The 22,942-nt window shown below is 40.3% G+C and overlaps 1 protein-coding gene across 1 annotated transcript in view; it reads right to left on the bottom strand.

Moving 5' to 3' along the window:
- brinp2 (bone morphogenetic protein/retinoic acid inducible neural-specific 2) overlaps positions 1 to 11,268 on the bottom strand; it is a 44,626-nt gene extending 33,358 nt beyond the window's left edge. Inside the window, exons 1-3 of the mRNA XM_030775265.1 lie at positions 10,997 to 11,268; positions 3,712 to 3,902; positions 2,002 to 2,183 (exon numbers count right to left, since the gene is read on the bottom strand). Of these exons, the coding sequence (XP_030631125.1) occupies positions 2,002 to 2,183; positions 3,712 to 3,902; positions 10,997 to 11,268 (645 nt within the window). The remainder of the gene's footprint in view (positions 1 to 2,001; positions 2,184 to 3,711; positions 3,903 to 10,996) is intronic.
- Between the last annotated feature and the right edge of the window lie 11,674 nt (positions 11,269 to 22,942).

The raw sequence follows: 22,942 nt of genomic DNA, 5'->3' as shown, positions 1-22,942 counted from the left end.
AACTCGCATATTATTTTGAAATATCACCAGGTGATATGAAGACTTTGTGAGCTTCACTTGCTTGTCTGGAGGACATTAAGAACTGAATGGCTTATAACTTTCTACAGTTTAAAAAAGAAAAGAAAAGTTGTCATTTAAGGTGACAAGGAAGAAGAATCTGGGCCAGTATTCATAAAGCATGTCAGAGTATTAAATCAGTCCTAAACGTAACAATTTTTGAGAGGGATGGCATTTTGCTCCTACTTTTGAACTTGGGAATAAAAGCTATTCATAGACATTCGTATGGCTTTAAAGTACTTCTAAATCGATTAAAATTTGGGACACTCACGAGATATCCTAAGTACTTTGGAGTTGGCATAGCGCCAGCGATCTGGTTGCTGTCTGAGAACATTTTATGAAAGGAACAATCCCCGTCAATGTTACAATGATCAAGCGTTATTGTGAGGGTAATTTTTGAGAGAGAAGCCATACAATTTCTGACAACTTCAATTAGACAGAACATTAATTCAACCACGTCCATAGATTTGGCACTGAGCTGAAAACCACTATTGCATTGTGATTCCTGTTTATCAGACAAACAGAATATAAATGGAAAAAAAAATGGAGCCTTCCTGATTATTTGTCCTTCATACTAAAAAGCTAATACTCGCTGTTTCAGCTGAAGACGTTTGTTAAAGTTAGGCAATCCTAATCTGTTGCAGACAGGGTGAAGATCATTTGTACTTTTATTTCCGCTAGGATTAACAACTGCAATTCACTTTTGATCCGCCTGAACAAAAAAGGGATGTGTCCGATCCGCTATTACTGCAAGAGATCTGAGGCTAGACTTTCGACTAAAAACAGGCAAAAGGAGATCACGCTACACCATTCTTCCCTTATTGCAGTTGCTGCCAGTTTCTTCCTCCACAGTTTTAAACATGTTCTTATTTACATTCAAAAGCAAGACCAAAGATAACCTTAGATTACACTGCAGAACTTTTTGTCCCATATGTTGCGCTTCCAACAGAAAACCAGAATCAGCCAACAAAGATCTCTTGACTATTGCAGAGTTTAGACTTTGAACAAAAGAAGACCAGAGTGTTCTCTGATAGGCTCCCTCTGAAACAGTCCCTTCCACCAGATAAAAGCTTGTGTGTCTGTGTCTTCCTTTCAACCCCTTTTTGAAAACTCATTTCTATGCATTAGCTTTTAATTAATACCCTTTGTAATCCTTTGATTGCCTTATTTTGTTACAGTGCTTTTATTTTCTTTTAATGGTTCTTATTAGCAATCTCACCCATGATTTTTTCTGGACTGAAAAATATGTTGAGATGTTCACATGATAAGGTGCTAAACAATAAAGTCAATACATTGCTATGTAATATTACTTTTAGAGACCAAGCATGAAAGAAAGAAAGAAAGAAAGAAAAAGAAATCATGTTATAATGAAACTGTAATATACCTCAAGAGTTCTGTGAATGATGTTACCTCTTGAACAAGTCATCCTTTGTCTCAGTGCTGAAATCATGTTATTACATTAAGAAATTTTTCCTTTATTTTCCTCTTTTTCCCCTGTCATGGGGGAAAATCAAATAATTGTTTTAAAAGTGCACTCTGTAGACCACATCATTTTCAATCAGCCCATTACGGTGGTAATGGTAATGTCGCTCCAAAAACATGTTCAGAGACCTAAAATGCTGCATAATTACCGCTGCTACGCACTTACACCTGTAATAGCAGTTTACACTACCGAAGCATGGATAGCTGCTCCTCTGAAAGCAAACAATCGAAAACACACCCTAAATGACAAAAAATGACACCAAACACATCTCGCCAAATGAGAGAAACATTCAACGTATTCTGTTAGTGAAGAGAGAGAGAGAAAGAAAAAAAAAAAGACCAGTGAGACAAACATGAAAGGTGAGCAGATGGACTCATTATTCCAAAGATAAGTTGATATAAGTTAGTCTAAGTGTTGGGGGCTGTGTAATGCATACAGATAGGGGAGCTTCTCTCTGATACCTTGATGGCAGAAGTGGCAATCTGCAGGTGGTGTAACCTCCTCAGGGTGCTTTCCCGGTCTGTGAAGTAGGAGGCTGCCAACTGGTGCAGGATTTCCAGAGAGACCACAGAGCTGTTTCCGCTTCCCTCCGACTTCTTACTGAGCTTTTGCTTGTCCAAGAAGATTGTGAGCGACTCCTCTCCTATTTTTTTTTATTTTTTTTGGAAAGATCAACACGTCGCTTACAGGTGAGTTTCAGCCGTTAGAAGTAGAACAGTTTTAACCTCACGCTGCGCTGCTAGGCAAAGTGACACTGACTTCTACCCAGACTGTCAGTTAGTTACTAGAATGTTCTGTTTTTAAGAGATGTAGTGATTTAAACTGAAGTGCAGGCACAAGGCGCAAGCCCCGCACTCACACAGTAACAGGAGCTCATAAAATATGTATTACAATATGGAGTGTAGGGAAGAAACCAAGCTAATTCAAAAGCAGAAATATATGGTACGAAGGAACACTGATTCTCATTTAAATGATCCTGTGGCAGGGTTGCTGTCTGAGGTAAGCATATATTTCAACTTGGACCCAATTATGGGCTATAGATTGCCGTGCCAATCATGCATTCCGACAGCATAGCGTTTTTTTTTCTTTCACTGTGCTCAACTGGAATCCGACGTTATTAGAAAGCACTCGTGAAACCCTCAGAACTTCTAGCAACCGAGTTACGCAAACACTGGCATGGCATCTGTATATGTTTTTTTTGTTGTTGTTGTTTGTTTGTTTGCTTATTTTGGTGTCTGTCGCGAAGCCCGTACACAGAGCCACATCCTTAAATTATTAGCCTTGTCCTTCAGCGACAATGGTGTAATTTTTTTTTTTTTAAAGTCACCTACGCACTAGATGTCCCTAATAACAATGAATTTGTACACTGAACCCAGTAGTGAGTCGTAATGTCAGTGCGGATGCAAACTGGTATTTAAGGCATTAGTTTCGTTCTAAACACAGATAATTATTAATCTGTTACTAAACACATTATTGGGGTACAGTGTAATAATACACAGGTACACAGAAGCTACATGTAATTATTATGCAAATGTATCGGTATTAGAAACTGAATGGTGTAGAGTGAGGCCTTTTTTTTCTCCCCACAGCGTACTCTCTCAGTTGAAAGAGGCGTTCTCACCCTCCTGTTGGCTTAGAACTGTCTGAGCTTGTGTATTGTTCTCTGCCTGGATCTGATTAGTATGCAGTCGATAGTGCCTTCCCTCTTTTCCTTCCGTTTGAGTCGTTAATTACCCACTCTTGCTATAGCTGTGCGACTGCATTCATCTCCTCTGTCACTAGGAGTCCGCAACTTCAGTGCATATATCCACCAATAAGTGACATCATAATTAGTGTCTAGATCTCGCAGACAGAGCATTCTGTTAGTGTCACCGCTAGCGTTTAGGCGCCGTCGGTAGGACAGTTTGCCCAATTGATTATTTAGATGCCAGAGTAACAGAAAAAGATAGGTCTTTGTCGGGCAAAGTGAGATCTAGCGTAATAGAAACATGTGATTGAACTCAAATGCCACAAAAAGGCAATAAACTGAGCAGTTCTACTTCATACTCCTGTGCTACGTCTTTCTGTCACACAAACAAGCTAGTCTGGGGCGATAAGGAGGATGGATACCAAAAACGCCATAAGGTGGGTGATTCTAGGTCTCTGTTATGGGTTTTGTGAAACACACTTACCACCCAGTGTAGCTGACACTAAGAAATGGGTGCCATATTTCTTGATGAGGTTCTCATGGATCTGCTGGATGCTTGGCCTTCGTCCGAGGAGCCTGAGGTTGCGTAAGAACTCGGGAGCCAAGGGCAGCGGGGCCTTGAAAAAATCTCTCTTCTCTGTGGCCAAGCTGTTCACTTTCCAGTGACTGAACTCTCTGCAAGAAAACACAGAAAGAAAGAAAGAAAGAAAGAAAAAAAAACTAAACTCAGCTGAAAGTAGAGTAAGCACTGAGCTTTGGGATACATTTTGATTTATGGGTTTGGGTCATGTTACTGATTACTGGTTGATTGGAATGAGTGTGTGTGTGTGTGTGTGTGTGTGTGTGTGTGTGTGTGTGTGTGCGTATGTGAAAGAGAGTGTGTGTGTATGTGTGTGTGTAGGTGGGGCAACACAGTGAAAAAGATAGTGAACGTGTGAAATGTTAATATCAGCAGAAAATATAGCTAACCATGCATAAACATGCATCCAAATAACGTACTGAATATTGATGCGTTTGATTTCACTCTAGAGTCAACAAGACGCACTTTTACAAAAAAAACAAAAAAACAAAACAACTCCACCAATCTGTACTGGCCATATCGACTTTCAGTCGTTCAGTACATAGTAAATCATCGTTCAATACATTCTTCAAGTCTCAACAAAACCAAAATAGTGCTTCTTCAGTTTTATTACTTGGTCATATTTTCCATGAGCATATGAAGACTAACCACTGCAATGTAAATTTGTGACTGTTTGTGACTTTGGAAAAGTAGAGATATCTTTGACTCTCATTAAATAAACAAACCAATAAACAAGGCACCATGATACATTTTCTTGAGTTATGAAGTAATATTTCTAGTGTTGTGATCAGTTTTCAAATATTCAGAGAGGTCTTTCTGACAGAGCAACCTGTCACTGCAATAAATTACATTCATTTCAAGACAAAAGAAAGTCCTCAAATGTTCCTGAATGGTTTCGCTGACAAACTGGATTTTCAAAGTAAGCGGTATAATTAAATAAACTCACCAAACCTAGGATTATGTTCATAAAAAAACTATTTATATCAAAAAAGTGTGCCGTTAGAAAGCAGAAAGTGTTCCAATGCTGACATATTCCACCTCAATGGTTTTAACAGTTTTCAGAGATATTTTTCTTACGACGTTTAGTACCGTAGACTTAATTCATAACTATCTGGAGAAAAAAAAAAGAGAAAAAAAAAAAGAAATACAGTCTAGGTTTAATGTAGTCAACGACGATGCTTTGGTAGAGTTAATTTGTAAACACACTGGCCATCCATGCATATGGCATGGATGATAGATGGTCTTAATTAAAGTGCTTTAACAGGGGTAGAATGCACCTGCAGCTCAGTAGGGTTTCAGGACACTCTCCTCCACTGCATGCTCCGCTGATTCCTTGTTTGGAAAGGGGCTATTGCACCGGGGAACAAAAGGGTGCTTTGGCATTTGAACGTTATCGGGCCCACCTATCTGTATCTTAATTTACTTGCTTTGAATTGCACTGAATGCGTAAATTTCCAGCTCACACGTCTGTCTTTATTAGCTGCATAAATGAAGTGTGAGAGAGAGAGAGAGATCAGGGATTTTAATATCACCTTTGCTTTGTTTGAGCCAAAACGGCGTAAGGCGTTTTTCCCGCCGTGAACAAAGTGTTAAAGTGATTCTGACACCACGAACAAACAGTGAAAGTGGCTAATTGTGCACTGTTTTCCACATTAAAAGAAAATGTTCAAACATATGGCTTTAACTTGCTACTTGTAAGTAATACAAAGCTTTGTTGTGGTAGCAGGTTCAGTTCCCTTTAGTATGTTGAATGAGGGTATTGTTCCTTCATAGAAATGAAGGTGATACAGTCACTCTGCCCTGCTCAAACTTTCTGCCTTATTTGCATAAATCTGAAAAGGAAAATTGCTGAGCTGCAGAATTTGCACAGAATTTGCAATTTTCCACTGGATGGAAACTGGGTCTCCGTTCCCTTGTTTGTTTGCCTGTCACTCATCCGTGTGAGGGAGATGCGTGCAAAGAGCAGCAGCTCGACTTGAAAATTAGTCTCCACTAATTCAGCCTGAGTGATTCACCTATTCAAAAAGCCCACCATCGCTTGCGAACCATTGATGAAAAAACGTACCAAGGCGGCCCGCCTTCTTCCTGGGGAGGGGGAGGGAGGGGGGGGATGTCTAAGCCACCACTGTACATACGCACAGAAAGGCGTTCCATTCAGGGATGGACTCGTTTTATGCAGAGTTTGGTTTACAGACTAAGAAGAGACGTGAATGGCAATTAGTGGCAACCCTGTCTCCCCTGCGAACCATCTGCTGGCATTGCATTCTACCAAGAGCGTTACGACTCAGCAGAATACATGTACCACCACACACTCTCACTGCTAATTTGAGTCAGTCGAATGTTTCTTCACAGACAAACCCAAATTGTCCTCTTGAATAATATTTTTCTTTTCTGTTCCATTCTTTTTCCTTCTTTTTTTTTTTTTTTTGGTGGGGGCAGTGGGAGGGGGAGGGGGGGCGAATACAGTAGAGCTTGGAGATTTTGTAAGCATTTCCTTTTGCAGTAATTGGAACATTTCCTCTTAATGGGATAAAGTATTGTGTAGTGCACCAATGGCTCAGAGCGTTTTTTTTTTTTACACTCCTCCTCTCTTTTCTCTTGACAAGTTGAATAGCCAAGACTTGGAGTCTTCATTGGAATTAAAATGAATCTTCTTAATTGCTCACTGGGAGTCAGAGTGTTGAATCCTGTAATTAGATTTTCCAGTTTAGTGCCTTTAGGGATATGAACGATAGGAACACCATAATAACAAATTTAATTTTTTTGCAGACATTAGTTCATCACAGATCAACAGCGGACTTACACATAAAAGTATTAATCATATGCATGAGGACAACACAGGTAATGTATATATATATATATATTTTTCTGATTAACATCTCTCAGCTAGATTGAGCCTGTAAAGGAGGGAATCGTGTTTCTACATTGTGCATACTTAGAAAAGATTGATGCAATATGCATTAAAGTATTATAAATTAAAATGTATGTTCTATTTTGTATTACTTAAATCAACTATTTGTTATTTTGCCCAGAGTCTAGTAAAGCAATTACATCCACAAAACTTTTCACCTGTACGTTTTCAGTGATTTATTATTTGAGGAGAAAATCTGTGTGATTGATAGAAGCTTGTAGCAATTATTGACAGCACGGTGCCCTCAGTCCTGACCTCAGCACTCTGCCATGGAATTCAGTCATATCTGAATTGACGAGTCTTTGACAGGAATGACAGAGGGTCCACTCTCACAACTCCATTGCCTACTTTGTCTCTGGGAAGGGGCAATATATCGGTACCATCAACTGAGCTTATAACGACATCGATTTCTTTAATTTCAAAGCACATTGTACCTGATGAATTGCTGTTTTACGCAGAAAAAAAAAACGTTTTATACAAAGCCATGCAAGTCTCTTACATGGCTAATGTCTTCAAATAAATCTTATTGATTATCTCTTGAGATGGTTAACTATAGTTAGGATTTTTTTTTTTATCTAATCCGAAATGAAGGGGGATAGACCCCCCTTTTCATTCCTTCTGATTAGAAACAGTATGTGTAGGTTAACTGCCCTGGAATATGACTAAACTGACTACAGTGAAAGGGCTATAAGCCACCCCCCCCCCCCATTTCTTCACAAGAAGACAGTTTAGCTTGTAATATGGAAAGATACAAATGCACTTTTGACTCATATGCTTCATTTTCAAAAGTTTTCGTCCCTTCCAATAATACCACGTGAGATAAGCCACGCACCTGCTCCAGACTGCTTTGAGATGTTGGCTAAAGAGACAGATTGTTTAATTTTTCACTGCCAAGCTCTTTAAATAAAAAAAAAATAAATAAATGAAGTTTGTGTTTCTTTGTAGCCCATATGGGTTCAATTCTGTCACTGTTCCTTTGTGTGAGCACAAAATTGTACCATGATCTTCAAACCAATTTAATTATATTTCCACCTTCTGTTTGGTATAAAACTACAGAGTGCTCTGTTCACTGAACTAAAACCTGGACGTGAGCTGTTTTGAAAGCATCGTCTTGAAAATAAGCTTAGGTGCTTTGCCTTCTGAGGGCTCTATTGTATCTCTAAAGCTGGGAGCTTTAACTATGAATTTTTAAAAGAAAGATTTACTGCCCAAAGTAGTCAGAGTTACACAAATATGAAATGACAAAATAATGCATTCAGCAAAAAACACCCTTAAAACTATACAACAACAACAACACACACACACACACACACACACAAACAAAAAATGGCTACTCAGCAACAAAAAAAAAAGAAAGAAAAAAAAAAGGCTCTCTAAGTTACAAAGGCAAACATCAATTCAGAATATGAAATTTGGTTCTGGCCAGTAAAGGCAACAGCAACAATATTTCTGAAACGCTCCGTTGTGAGTGATTGAAGTGGTAAATTGCATCGAGTCAACGGAACACAAAAGCCCTGCCCCTCAAAGTCCCTCACTCACCCTCTCCCTCTTAAAAAATCATATTGGGAGGCACGGTTCCCAAGGTTACCAGGTATCATATGTCACCCATGAAGTCTAATATGTGGACAAACATCCATAGCGTTAAAAAAATGAAACAGCTACAGTGTACCTAATCAAAACAATGCTTTGTTCTATGTAAATAATCTTGTCAGCTCCTAAGGTCAACATTACATTCCATCTATGTCAGTTGCCCATAAGTTATGGCCATGGTTGTTTTTTTTTTTTTCAGGTCTTATTTACTTAGCACTTCTTGCTGCCTCCAGAAAATGGTCGTTACTAGGTTACTTGTCTCCCGGGGGCGGACCTTGCTCTTCTGGACCCCCATTGGTCGTCATTCTTGTCATCTCAAACGGCTCAAAAGGCACTACAGTCGCCAGGTAACGCTACATCTGGGACTTGATCCATCTTAACAAAGTTCCCCTGAGGGAAACAGCATTACTGTTCCTTCCTGTCTGCTGCTGTAAACATCCCTTCCCTCTGTAATTACAGATCTGATGAACTATGGTCAGAATGATAACCTGGATGTTTTATTATATATTTGATGTTACCGCAAAAACGGAGGTCTGACAGATGATGTGTTGTTGAATTTTCTTTTTGTTTTATTTCGTTTTGTTTTTGTTTTTGTTTTTTAATTTCCGACCAGCTCTCACTAAGTAAACATGACATAATAAATTTTACGATGGAAAACAAAAGCGATGGGTTTGCATTAGTTGATCATTTGATTGGATTCCCTTATTACAGCTTTCAGCTGCATTTTCATTATACGCACATCATGCCTAATTCAATACTTTAATTTAATGTATACTAAAAATAGATTTCAATGACTTTGGCTTGGCAAACAAACCCAACCGATGGAAACACATCATCCTTCTCATTCAAATAAGCACAAATCCCCCATGGCCCTGGCAGTATGACTAAGGACCATTGAATTTGCTCAAATGGGATTCCTTTGGTGCAGCGTAACACCCCCCCCCCCTTCCAGCCCCCCCAGGAGGGAGCCTGTGACCGGGGAGGCAATGAAAAAGCCCCCTCCTGGGGTGTTCACCCACTCGTGTTGCTGCTCGTGATGTGTGATCTTGGACGACCCACCAATCGCAGAGCAAAGATCCAGTTTCTGCCTAAATGTCCTCTTAGAATCTCATCAGTTATTGTATCAGAAAAACACAGGCTGTATTAACAGCTTGTTAGGCAGGGGGTGGGGGGGTGGGTAGGGGGCTCAGGCAACACATCAGAAATAGGGAACAATAGGAAGGCACACACACAGAGACACACACACACACACACACACATTCACACAAAGAGAACCCACACATACACTCTGGCCTGCAGGGCAGCCTTTCAAACAGAGATGCCAGCATGTCTGGTCTCCCTCACTGTTTCCGTCGCAGTTCCGTGGGCCTTTTTGCGGCCAGCTGCTCTGATCACGCTGCGTTTTGGATTTGCTGTGCAGTGGGAGTTGGCCAGTGTCAGCTACACACAAGCAGGGGGGAGAGGAAGCAGGCAGAAAGGCTGACCTCTACCCACTGACACTGGACAATCCACAGCGATGCACCAAATTGCTGTCGTTCTCTCTCTCTCTCTCTCTCTGTCTCTCTCTCTCTCTCTCTCTGTCTTTGTTCAAACGGATTGCAGAGCTTGAAGTCCAATCAATAACATTCTCAAAGATTGAAATTTAAAAAAAAAAACAGCCAGAATTTGCACTGCGCAATATGATTCATGTAAGAATATATTAAAGCTTTAGCCGAACTCCAAACCAAGCTTTGTGGTCCTTAAATTTAAGAGTTACTTTGTGCAAAAAGATTCTTAATGCTTGTAAATACTCATGACCTTTTGGCAAGTGTCAAGGTTATCACAAAATTAATTGATCTGATTTTGGAATACAGTGCTTTCAATGCTAAATGACATTCAAACTAGCAGCGAACGATTTCACCTTAAATTTCATCTCCCTTTCCCTAACGGGCAATGGTTAGCGAATGCGACAATCTTTGCTCTTTATGCCAACGCACGTGTTATATAAACTGTATGACTCACGGCTGTGGCGTTAAAGTCATAAGTAAGACTGAGCGTGTGTCACTGCCTTGTCCCAAGCTTTTCACATGCTGTCACAAGCCATGAGTGGGAAGATCTGTGAGCTCTGACCCATTTCTGTCAGTAAACTCCACCTGCCCCTTCATGACTACTCCACAACCAGCTGATACTCACGTCAGTGGCTGACTGACCATGACAACTAAATCACTCCAGCTTTACAGCAGTGCCCCTCCAACGCCCCCCCCCCCCTTCCGTTGTTTTTGTTTCTGTTTATTTACTATTATAAAATATGTTTTGGGGACATTAAGTATGAAGGTGTTTTGGGTGAGTTATACTTTTTAAATGAATGCACTGTTTAGAAGAACTCTGCAGTTTCTTAAAAAAAAAAACAAAAAAAATGGAGAACATTGCTTTTTTTGGGGGTAAGAAAAGCTTATTTAGAAAAAGTACCTTGGGGAACAAAAACAGTCTATGATAAAAATCAATGTTCATTCTTCTTTCTTTTTTTTTTTTTAAATCAATGAAATCAGACAGGAGCCAGGTGGCCCATGGGCAAGTGAATGTACTTACCGACGTGGATCAGTCACGAGGCTACATAAGAGTCATATTCAAATCTTTTGAATTCTTTGTCAATGGCGGTGTCAAACTTACACAAAGTCAGGCCAAAGTGATTGAGGACAAAAGTCTCACCTGTAGATTTTGTAGCGTGTGGTGAAACCTTGCTGGAAACGCTCTTTAAATTCGGTGTATTCCGGACAACGGTGGAAAGGCCCTTTGTCGGACAGGAGCCAGTCCAACTGGCCGCTGCTCCGGCCTGAGACAGTGGAGAAAGGCGATGGGTTCTGGTCCAAACGTTCAGCCAGGACCAGAATCCAACTTAAGGGCCCCAGGGCTGCCCAATGCCATAGGAGCATCAAAAGGAACCATCTAACAACTACAGCTCTCTGCCAACGCAAAGCCATCCTGCCCCTGGGCACCTGGGACCAGCATTCTTCTGCCAATCCCTCCTGTCCTATGGAAGACAAAAAGGAAGGGGGGAGAGAGAAAGAGAGAGAGAGAGAGAGAGAGAGAGAGAGAGAGAGAAAAAAAATTTTGTTGTTATTTGAGTGATGATAATTCAAATAAAATTAAAAGACTTTTTTTTTTTTAAATGTCATTACTCTGCTATCCTCTTTTTCAAATTTATGGCAATTAGTGTCACGCTTTTTAAAATGTAGGTTTTTTTTCTCATTTGAAAAAAAAAAAAATTAAACCAAAGGATCTTTTCGCTGTTGAGAGAAGAGAGAGCGTCATTGGAGAATACAGAAAATTCAAAGCTTTGTGTAAAACCGTTAACGAATGTTACATGCACGGACAGGTGGAGTAAGGGTAGGACACAAAAGACTGTAATAAGAGTGAAAAAGTTCTTGTCTAGTTTGCTCTTCTTCTACATCTACTTGACCTGGCTTCAGAATGAACTGCTGTGGTCTGATAACTTTCCTCATTTTCATACCCTCCTTACTAGGGAGGAGATGAATATTTGAGTTTTGCGAAAACACGGCAAACTGTCAATTATTCAGCACAGCACGGGGGAAACACTGAGTCCGAGCATAACGTTTGATGCATATGTCCAAAAAAGTGGGGCCGTGAGGGATTTGATACGGTGTATACTTCACAATTTGCAATCTTATACAGGACTGTTGTGCGTCTGCGTGCGTGTGCGTCTGTGTGCATGTGTGTGTGTGATGGGGAAAGGCAGGGCAGATGCATATAGAAAGACAAATATTATACATGGGATCAGGGACCATCCAATATTCCCTGACATTGTTTTGTAATCTTCAAATTCACGACGAGAATTCATTTCAGCGGGAGCGGGTGCACGTTTGGATTCCCGACGACGTACGGAGTTGTGTACATTCATTTGTAACCGTTGCGGCAAGGGACTATTGTGAGTTTTTTAAAAGGCAATTAGCAAGGAGGAGAATTCGTGTAATGTATTCAGTGAAGATTGGAATTAACTCTGAAAGACCAATGCAAGACATTCATTAAGTAATAAAATTCGAACTGCCAAGAACAGGCTCCGTCCAGGCACAAGTTGGAAAGGCTATACGGGAACGCAAACGCAAGATTGGCTGGTGTAATTTCCAGGCCTTTTTTCCCCCATTGCTTCTCATGAGGACATCATATTTCCTCCCTCACACTGCTAGTTCTAAAATGAGAAATTTAATTATACCCCATTTCTCCTGGAAAATATATTTCTCCTCTTTTTTTTTTTTTTTTTCCTCCCTCACTCCCACTCTCTACTTTATGCTCTGCAATCCTCCTATGACTTTATCATGCCATATCTAATTCCCCTCTATTGCTTTTCTCCTCCCTCTCTCTCTTTTATATTTTTCATCATTTTTTCTCTTTTATTTCTTTTTTTTTCTCCTCTTGTCCCTTTACACGTTTTTTTTCCCCTCAGTGGAGTTGAAAAACTTCCCTGGCCTCTGTGATTTTGGAACAACTGACTAAAGGAAAACTTTTTTCTTTTCTTTTCTTTTCTTCTTTTTTTTTTTTTTTAGAAAAAGCAGAATATTTGCCTGATTTTTTTTTTTTTTTTTTAGTGCACCTCCATCTGAACATTAAGTTTGCGATGTTAAATACGTCGACATTCTGAAAACCGCAGAGACAAACGAGCAGAATCTTTACAAAATATGATTAATAAGTTCTTTTCTGCTCAAAGTACAGCTGATGCAAATACACTGTGCTTAACAATGTTTGGCACTCAATAGCATTCATCTCTCATATAAGTGATACGCTACCAGAGAAGCCAGCATAATGATAATGGAAGTGATAAAAAGTAATGCTGAGAGAAAGCTGGACGAGGCAGTGCAATGAACCACATTAGTGAACAGATAACATTCATCATAGCCTGCATCGAAGCCCGAGCTCTGCTTTTACCCTTTTCTGAAGCGGGAGAAAATACCATGCTATTTGTCAAACCATGACTAAAGGAAGGCCAACAGCCTGCCTTCCTTAATCCAAAATAGCTATACATCATCCTTATTACCATATAACAAGTTAAAATCACCACCCTCAGCTGTCTGGATTATATAGTCTTAAATGTCATTAACCTTTCAACAGAACTACAGAAAAGCACGTCACTCCTATGCTCAAACCTTTACTCATTAAAAAAAAAAAATATATATATATATATATGTATGTATGTATGTATCCACACACATGTTCAAGTTTGGATGTCTTACTTAGTTCTCATTTTCACTCAGTTCATTCTGCTGGAAGTACAAAGTAAATTGCACACAGCAGTGCAGGAGCATCGGAGATGATTTTCAGCTATCTAAAGTTAATGCTGGCGAGCTGGACCTTTTCAACCCACATCATCTCTGTCTCTTTTTCTCTCTCTTGCTTTTTTTTTTTTTTCCATTCATGACCTCACTTTCCCCTGTTCCTCCTGCCGACGAGGCCCCGTCTCAGCGGCATGTTAGCAGAGGGTATGATATGGGGAGCGGGAGATAAGAGATTCTGATGCTAATTCTATCTCCTGTTACCTCTGTCGCGAATGAAACCAGGCGACCTTCAAGAGTAACGTCTCAAGTACTAATTTAACGCTGTTTACCATATTTGACGGTGTTCAGCTTCGGAGAAGGGAGGCTGGGTGACTGGAGGGGAGGGGAGGTGGGGGTGATCTACAGCCCATTTTAAACTGAAGTACCTCGACTGACTTTTCCATCTCCCTTGAAATTTGCCTTTCAAATGAGCCAAAGTTCTAAGATGTGTCACCTCCAACTGAGATACCAATGCACAAGCTTATTGCACCAGAACCTCTCTGGAGGTTCTACCTAATTATAAAATGCATAAAACATATTGAAAATGCCAGAGAGACAATGGAAGAAATACTGAATTTAGCCCTGACATTTTAACATTCATCTTGCATAATTCAGGTTGTTCTTTATATTTACTCTCCCTACCCAGGAGAAGATCCAGAGAGGAGACAGAAGTGCTTGGAATTTAGTCAGAGCTAATTGGAGCACACAACACATCCTCACACAACCCCTGTTCAGTCAACATGCTCTGGAGCTTATGAGGCCTAAAAAAAAAAAAAAAAAAAAAATCATCCAACACGGTTTGAGGCATTTCAAGGCCCACTGCATGAATGCTTTAGCAGTTGGAGCACTGTGGAAAGAAGCATTAGATGTAATTGATCAGATAATGATCATCAGGTGGTTTTAAGGATTGGCTGAAAAAACATGCTGACACAGCAGCCCTCCAGGATTAGGAGTGAGTAACAGGCGTGGAGATTGGTGAGCGTGCCCAAAACTTGCGCGTTTTTTTATCTAATTTTGTCCTCTGCGAGCTGAAACAGGTATACCATCTGGTTGAAGATAGATTTGGCAAATGGCTGGATTGAACTATGCCCTGTAACATACAACACCACGCAGAGAGAAACCTGTGCGGAGTACATCAAAGATCTGTCCTTGGCTTAGCTATGATTTGATTTTCATACCATATGTTACACGCTGAAAATATTGGGTTAAGGTACGGAGGGAACTTCTTGGCTTCCCATCCCTTAATGTTGCTAAAATACCCAAACATGTGTTTTTGAAATTTAAAGAAAATAAGTTTGGATACGGGTTTCCACTGTGTGTAAACAGGTAGAGGTATTATCATTCCTTGGCAGTTGTGCATTGTGGCTCTCAATATGCAGTTTTAGAGCGATGGCCGTTAAACGGAACAGGGTAACATTTTGTTGCAGAAAGCTTGCTAATACGCAGCTAGCTGTAAAATTAAGAGGGTTCTATTTGTAGATGCTTGTTACATGCTGTAGGGACTGTAAGTGAAGTCAGGTAATTTGTGAAAAAATGTCAGGTATTTCTGCCTTTTCAAACCAAGCTGACTTGCCTCTGTTAACCAATACGCTAGCAAAGGCACTACACTATTTCATTTTGATTTAAATGCATAACAGTCACTCCATGTTCAGGTAGGGATTAGTGATGGATTAGTGAATACTTGGGTCCTTCTGTTTGGAAACATAAACTAGTGAACATGTGAGTGAACAGCTTTTTGTACAGTGTGTGAGGCTCAACAACAGACTAGCCAAAAGGAGAAAAAAAAAAGCAACATTAAGGATAGATAATGCTGCTATTTATTTAAAAGGAGTTAAATGAGGGTATACCCATGATATATTACATTAAAGAAAAATGTACAGCAATGGATAAGGCAGCATATCTGGTAACATGGAATTGCTGAAACCATCACTCTTTCTATGAAGATGTGAACTGTTAGCTCATCAATGAGGTTTGAAAAGTATTGAGTATTGAGCCTACACACAGTGTGTAGAAATGACACCCTGCAGATCATTTCCACACTCGACTTTTCAGTGCTTTCCCTACTTTATGTGTTGTTTTCCCCCCAAATGTGATTTTCATTTGGCCTAATTTGGACTGTTCCCTCTGCCCCACACAACAGTTGGTCTTCTACATATTAGCATGAGCATGGAGCGTAAAACCTAGTGCTCGGCTAACACACCCACATTATCCCCCTTCTTTCAATTTTAAGATTTGTAAGCTTTTCTGAAACTGTCATGCTTGTGTTAGTCGGCTAAGTATTGTGAGGCTTATGCAAGAGGCTGGATTGATAGTCATCCTTAAAATACTACGCATGTTTTTTTTTTTTTGTTGTTTGGGTTTTTTTTTTTTTTTTTTGACACAACCAGGGAGCCCAGCGTTCTTCAGGGATAGTTTCTCCACCAGCAAGCAGCTTTATGTATTATTCACCATGTAGAGTGGAGGTCTAGGTACCAGGGCTGAGGGTCTTTATTGGGTCTGGCTGTGCAGGGTACAGCTGTGCTCCCATTACCGTAAGACTAGCTGTCCTTTTGAACTCCACTACACCTACTCAGCGATCTAGCAACTCAGCACACCCACCAGCTGTCTCTGTTCAGCTCTGGATGCTGATTTGCCAAGGGCTAGATATACTCTGATTAAAAAAAAAACAAAAAAAAACATAGACTGTAAGCAAAAAATTGAAGGGGTAAAATAAAACAGAAGAAGAAAAAAAAAAGAAAGAAAACATGGCATTGAAGAGCATAAGTTACCATCACTTGTCAGAGAACAATTTGATTAGATATGTTTTGATGATGGGACAAGAATCATTATGAGCCAAGCTGTCTTTTCTTTTCTTTTTTTTTTCCTTGAATATAGTTGATTTTATACCTCCTCTGCTTTGAAACGCTCTACCCTGATTATTGTGACATAAGACCCCCCCTCCCACCCCCCCCTTCAATACACAAAAAGAGATGTCTGTCTGACCAGATATTTCCAACTCATAGGGGAGGAAATGAGACAGGAGACTGTCCCCTCCAAAACAGAAACAGCCCTTGAAAAAGATATCCACATCATGCAAACCTTGCATCATTCTGTTATGATAGTGTAGCTTGTTTACTAGATTTAAAAAAAATGTCAAATTATGTCAAATTTTGTGGACTGAAAGTAGTAACAGTACTTTTTTGTTGATGTTTTTTTCCAGTGAACTTTTCTTTAGGTCAACAACGAGACTCTCTGAACATGAATATTTTGTGTGCGATTTTTAACTCCGTGAAGATAATTAAAGCCTTGTTTTTACACGAAAAAAGGGGGGGGGGGAAGCCTCAGGTGACTGTTTTGCAAGAAGCAAGACAAATGCATAAAAAGCCATTATTCCAAAACGGAAAGGGTAAAAAAAAAAAAAAAAATCGGTTAATTAAAATGTGTAAGCGTGGCAAGTTAATCAACTAAAACAATTACGCGGGCGTGAAAGAGCATTAATGTGAAAGTAATCGTATGCGCAGCTCCTCCTTTTTGGTCGAGGGCCCTTTTGCATGTGCGTGTGCATGTGAGCGTGGGTGTGAGTACCTTAGCGTGTATGTAAATGTGTATGTGTGCATGCACACATGCAGTGCTTTGGGTGGGATGTGAACATCTTTGAAAGCCATCAGAAGTAGCTGAAGCAGGTGTTTAGCCATATCCGCAGATGAATAAGTGGTAAAGTCAGCAGTACGTAGACCAGATGCTCACGACAGTCTGTGCTCTGGTAAATATTCAGAGGAATATTCCGCGATCACTGAAACCAAGACTTCAACTGAAGTTGCAATAGCACAATAGCACATGGGTAATTAAGCCTCGTCAGTGGCCCCTCTCTTTTTGGCTACTTGGTAATTAAAAAAACGGCTATGCGTTTGTAGAAATCATTTCAGCCCATCAGGCCCAGCTGTTTTTAGGATGTCAAAAGAATTAAAGAAAAACCATGCACCCTGGGATCAGAGATCCAGTAAAGCCCGGCTGTCCAGCTGTTGAGTCTCCATAAACACATTGCCTCTTTCCACGGGGTATCATCCCTTGTACATCACTTTGAAAAACACACACACACCCAAGATAATTACCCAAGCTGCTTATTAGATTAACACTGCTTCATAAAAGCCCATCTGCATATTGCGGGAAACTCTTTATTAGCTGGTTGCCTCATCCCTGAATCAGTCCTAGCAAATTCACTGCCAACTGTAGGCGAGTTTCAAAGGCTTCTTGCCAGCGCTTGTGCAAGCTCAATTTGGTAATTGAGGAGAAAGAACGGCCTCTGTGCAAATAACCTTCTCCGTATATACCTCCGAAACATTCACTATCTTAATGAGAGGATCATCGACAGAAACTGTGGATCAATACACCTTCCGTGACCCTTTTGCACGCAAGCCATGTACCAAGCTGGAGGACCGCTAGCGCGGTCGCTTCCCGACACAGAGGCGATTAAGGGTCGAATGCAGACACTATGGTCATATTGTACTGGGTGTTTCATAATATTTAATGACCGTTGTGACAGAACGGCTTGAAAACAGAAAAATGCACCCCACTGCATTGGACATAATGTGCTTTGTGCGCCGCTTTCTTCTTTTGTTCTTCCAATTTTTTTTTTCGCTGTTGCTATTGACATATTCTCTCGCCTTGTGGCCTGCACGAAATGACATTTAAGGACTTTTTTTTTTTTTTTGCTTGGAGATAATGACTAAGAGGTGTCATAATAGAGATGACAGCTTCTGTTTGTTTTGTTTGGTGTCAAGCTGTTATTGCTTTTCCACTGCCAAAAGTTCCAAGAGAAGCCCAGACTTCTCGGGTTGGGGGGGGGTTGGCGTATTGAGGCAGCGGCACCTGTTCTGCTCTGGCTCTGGTGAAAGGGCGAATCTAAATGGATGATTGTAATTGCTGTAGCTCGTTTCCGTCATACCCTGCGGTGCTGTTTGAACACACCCCTCTCACCTCATTGGAATGTATTTAAAGAAAAAAAGGAAAAAAAAAATCACTTCTCTCATCCATGGAAGAAGCCTTGCAGTCTCCAGAGTATCTGATTTTTCACACTGCAGATTTAAAAACTCTATCCAAATGATTTTTTTCTTCTTTTTTTTTTTTGTCACCTTTGAGATTTCTTTAGCGTGTTTCTTGCGACGCGTCAGCTTTGCAGGATCCCGACTTGTAACCAGAAATGATTTCTTGTAGTGAATTATTTCTTCTTATCTCTTTACAAAGATATCAAATTGTGTTAAGTAAATTGGAACCTCTTAATTGTTCATTAATTGTTGCAAATTCAGTCAATATATTAACTTGTAAACGATTTAATTTCTTTTCCTTTTCAGTCTCCAGCGAGGCAGAACAGGTCGGGCCTTTGCATAATTATCGCGACTTGAATGTGCTTAAGCAAAGCTTTTCACATTAGCTCATCTTGCCTTCGCGAGGCAGATGCTTTGCTCAACATGAAATCTTGTATAACTTATACTACCTTGAATATCAGAACATGGTAGCCTTGTGCCCCTAAAGTAGACATGCAGCTGGCTTTCATCTCATTTACATGTCATTCTCTTCAGCTTTACTGAAGCCTTGTAAAAAGAATAAAAAAAAAAAAACTGTACTCTGTTCCATAAGTAAGAATAACTTTCTTGTGCTTTAACTCTTTTTTGAATTCCCCCAAAGAGGGAAAAAATGATAGAACAAGAAGAGTGGAGAGTAGATCAATATGAAGTTGTAACACAACGGCAGACCTTCAACTCAGCCCTGTGCTTTTGGTGTTATGCTCTGTATGCTGAGGAGCATGCGAGTATCAACTGCCTGAATATCATGTATGTGTTTAATAGAGGCCATGCTTGTATCTTCCACTGTTCATGCCTTTATGTTCATTCGGTTAATGAGGGTATGTGCATTTATTTGTGTGTGTGTGTGTGTGTTTGCGTGCATGTATGTGTGTGTGTGTGTGTGTGTGTGTGTGTGTGTGTTTGCGTGCATGTATGTGTACGTGTGTGTGCATGCGTGCGTGTGTGTATGCATACATGTGTATGTGTGAATGTGTGTGTGCGTGCATGTGTGTGTGTGTGTGTGTGTTTGTGAGTGCTAGCCTCTGTAATAGGAGCTGGCGTACAGCGTGTGATTGCTAAGCCGCATATTCACGTGTAATAATCAGTAGAGACAGATGTACTGTGAAAAGACAGAGAGGGGCATCAAGGTTTTCAGATAATCAATAAATCTTACACTGAACAGTGAAGAGGTCTATTACCCTCCAGCGCCAGAGAAAAGATTCCCCCTAAAGATTGTTCTAGAGAGAGTTTGACTCATGGCCCAATCCATTAGGTTTTTTTTTACTGTTTTAAGCAGAAACAAAGGTTTGGCCTGATTGCTAAGATGAACATCCACTGCAGTTTGGTGCTTGAAAGTTGAGAGCATTTCTTACATAATGTGAAGTGCAGAATTTAGCATTTTCAAAGTAATGTTTAAACAAGACCCGCTCTCTCTGAAAACTGGCAACACAAATTAGTCATTTGTGATTCCGCTTTGTCATCGCAATTGAATACTGTAGGAACTTTTTTTCCCCTCCCTCTATTTACTGCTTATTTGAAAAACACTCTATGGAAACCAAGTCTGTGATCACTTGATACAGCTTACTGGAATCTTACACAGCCCCATTGGATTCCTGTAAGCTGTATACAAATTGAAATGCATTGTAAACACTGTATTATGAAGAAATGCTGGCTAGGATACATTAGCTATATGTCTATACAGCTATGACAGTTAAGTAAACATTGTGTACTTTTCCTAGTTTTCTCTATTCTCAGTTAAGGGTGAGTGCCAAGTGGTACACTATTCCATTTCTACATTCCCTCTTATGCAAGTAAATTGGTGTTTTAATTGCTTTGAGAATTAAATTAAACTTTCCCGTCATGATATCCATGCAAATTGATAACAAATGCTTTCTGACATTTTCAGCCATAATAACTAAACCACAAATTGAAGAAGTTCCAAACAGAATGAGCTTCTTTTAAGTTTGTGTGTGCGCAAACATTATAACAATGACACTTTTTTTTTTCTTCAGATTGGATTGCTTAAAAAACAGTGCTACCAGACATCTGCCTTGGGAATAAAGATCAGAGTATCAAGAAACATCAGCCTTTTAAGTTAGATTAAAGTAAACTGGAAAGAAATAGAAATAAATAAATGCATTTTATGTCATCAAGTCATGACATGATTCCTGAAAAATGGAGTGTGTCACATCCAGGTAAGCACATAGGGACATTCACTTCCTGCCCCTACAGTCAGTGGCTCCTGATGCGTTTAGTGAGTTGAAGTCTGACCTCCCAACCCCCTCACCCCACCCCCACCCCGTCCCCCCGAGTTTTTGACTCAGCCGTTTTGGTGTCCTTTCGACTGTTTATCATTGTCTCTACTGTGTAAGATCATATTTGAGGCCTTAATAAGAGTTGATATTATTATGCCTTGCCTTGAGCCCATGAGCTCTGATCCCGCTGTGGACGGGATTGAGGACTACACTCTATTTCCCCTCCCTGTCGTTTAGGTAACACAAATCAGAGGATATTACACCCAGCCCCAGAATTACAGACATCGTTTATGCACGTTAACACAGTTTGCAAAACCAATGACACCATCATTCACTGCTTTATTACAAAGGCCAGGGCTGGTCATTGGCAACGTTACTGGTTGTGCATGTGGGAGTGACTAGAACGAGGGTTTTTTATTAAGGAGGCTTGGGGTGGATGTGTCCTTTGCCACCGCGGCCAACTTTTGCGGCATAGTTTCTTCTTTTCGTGTTTAAAAACTTGTGTTTGATGTTTTGTTTAAAAACTCTTTATGCGGTCTTGGACCCTACGTGGACCCTGGGAAGTAATTTAGCTCGCCTGGCTAAATTTAGTGAGCTAATCTGGTTGATTATTCCCGGCATGTCCTCTAAACATGAGGCCAGATTACCACAGAATATCTTTGAGCATCTCCTTATAGCCATACAGTGGCAGTAGTTAGAGATTACAGCACGCTATATACATATACAGGACGAGAGAGAGAAAAATACATGAAATCTGATGGACCAAGAGAGAGATCAGTTTTGATCTGCCCCAAACAGAATGATTTTTCACCAGTAAACCAGCTTCCCCTGTCATCCTCTCTGGTACATTTCGAAGTGAAAACCAAAAGCTCCTGGAAGCCAGAAAATGGCAAGAACAATCTCATTCCTCTGGAGGCTACTGCTGCTTTTTTTTTTTTTTTTTTATGATAGCTAAGCAACGCTTTTATTACATCTTCCTCACAGGCACACACAAGATAACCATGTTTCTACGAAGTGTAAATCGGAGCCTAGCATTTTAGCTCCTTCATTTACACAACACACCATCGCACAGCTGCTATCAAGGCAAGCGGGTGGATGGTTTTGTATTAGACCTGAAGAGCGTTCACACACAATGTTAAAACCAGCTAGCTAAACATTCTAAACGTTCAGAACCAAAGACAAAGACAGTGAGCGAGAGAGACAGTGAGTGACTTTAGGTCCTGAGTCTGATAACGGGATTAGATAAAAAAAAAAAAGGCGAGTTTTTGTGTTCGTTTGTTTTTTCCGCTACGCTGGGTACATCTGACTCTCTGTCCTGGAGCACATAAGAGTGACTGTGGAGATGTAGAAAAATCATTATCCATAGCCGTGGCTTAAAGTGGTTGTGTGGATTCTCCTGTCCTAATGAGTGGAACAGGGAAGCACTTTGGGCTTTTCGTTAGCTTATAGATGAATGGCTTTTTCAGCTGCATTGGGATTGTTCTGTCAGGGTCGATAGACACAAACGGATGAAAACAAAACCGGAGAAGAGAGAGAGAGAGAGAGAGAGAGAAAAAAAGCAAAGCGACAAAGCTATATGATCCATACAAAACTATACCAGTTACTGCTGCTCTTGCAGGATGTTGACCGTTGAATGTGGATTAGGAGATGACAAATTCATCGCAGCGCGTCGGCGATGTACATTCGCGGTTGTGCATAAAGCACAGGGCGGGGGTGGTGCTGGTGACGACGGGGTGTAATTGGTAGAAAACACTTTCACTCTTGTAGTAGTTTACCAGTTTTAATGCTACCATAAATGTCAAACATAAAAGAGCCCTGTTTGACACAATGTTATTACCGCTCCATTTTTTTTGTTGTTGTTGTTGTTTTTTCGCTAAGAGGAAATATTGCTGTGAGCTATTTCTGTGTTTATGTATTTGTGTATGTGTGTATACCTACACTGAAAAAGGGGTCTTTTGTATGTAAGTATGTACATAGATGTGCCTACACGCCGACGTCAGTGCGCACACGCCTGCATTATTTCTATATTTG

Source organism: Chanos chanos, chromosome 5 (genome assembly GCF_902362185.1).
Source record: "Chanos chanos chromosome 5, fChaCha1.1, whole genome shotgun sequence".
NCBI classification, from domain to species: Eukaryota; Metazoa; Chordata; class Actinopteri; order Gonorynchiformes; family Chanidae; genus Chanos; species Chanos chanos.
Note: the sequence above shows the minus strand (reverse complement) of the source record. Positions and strands in the feature narration are given on the sequence as shown.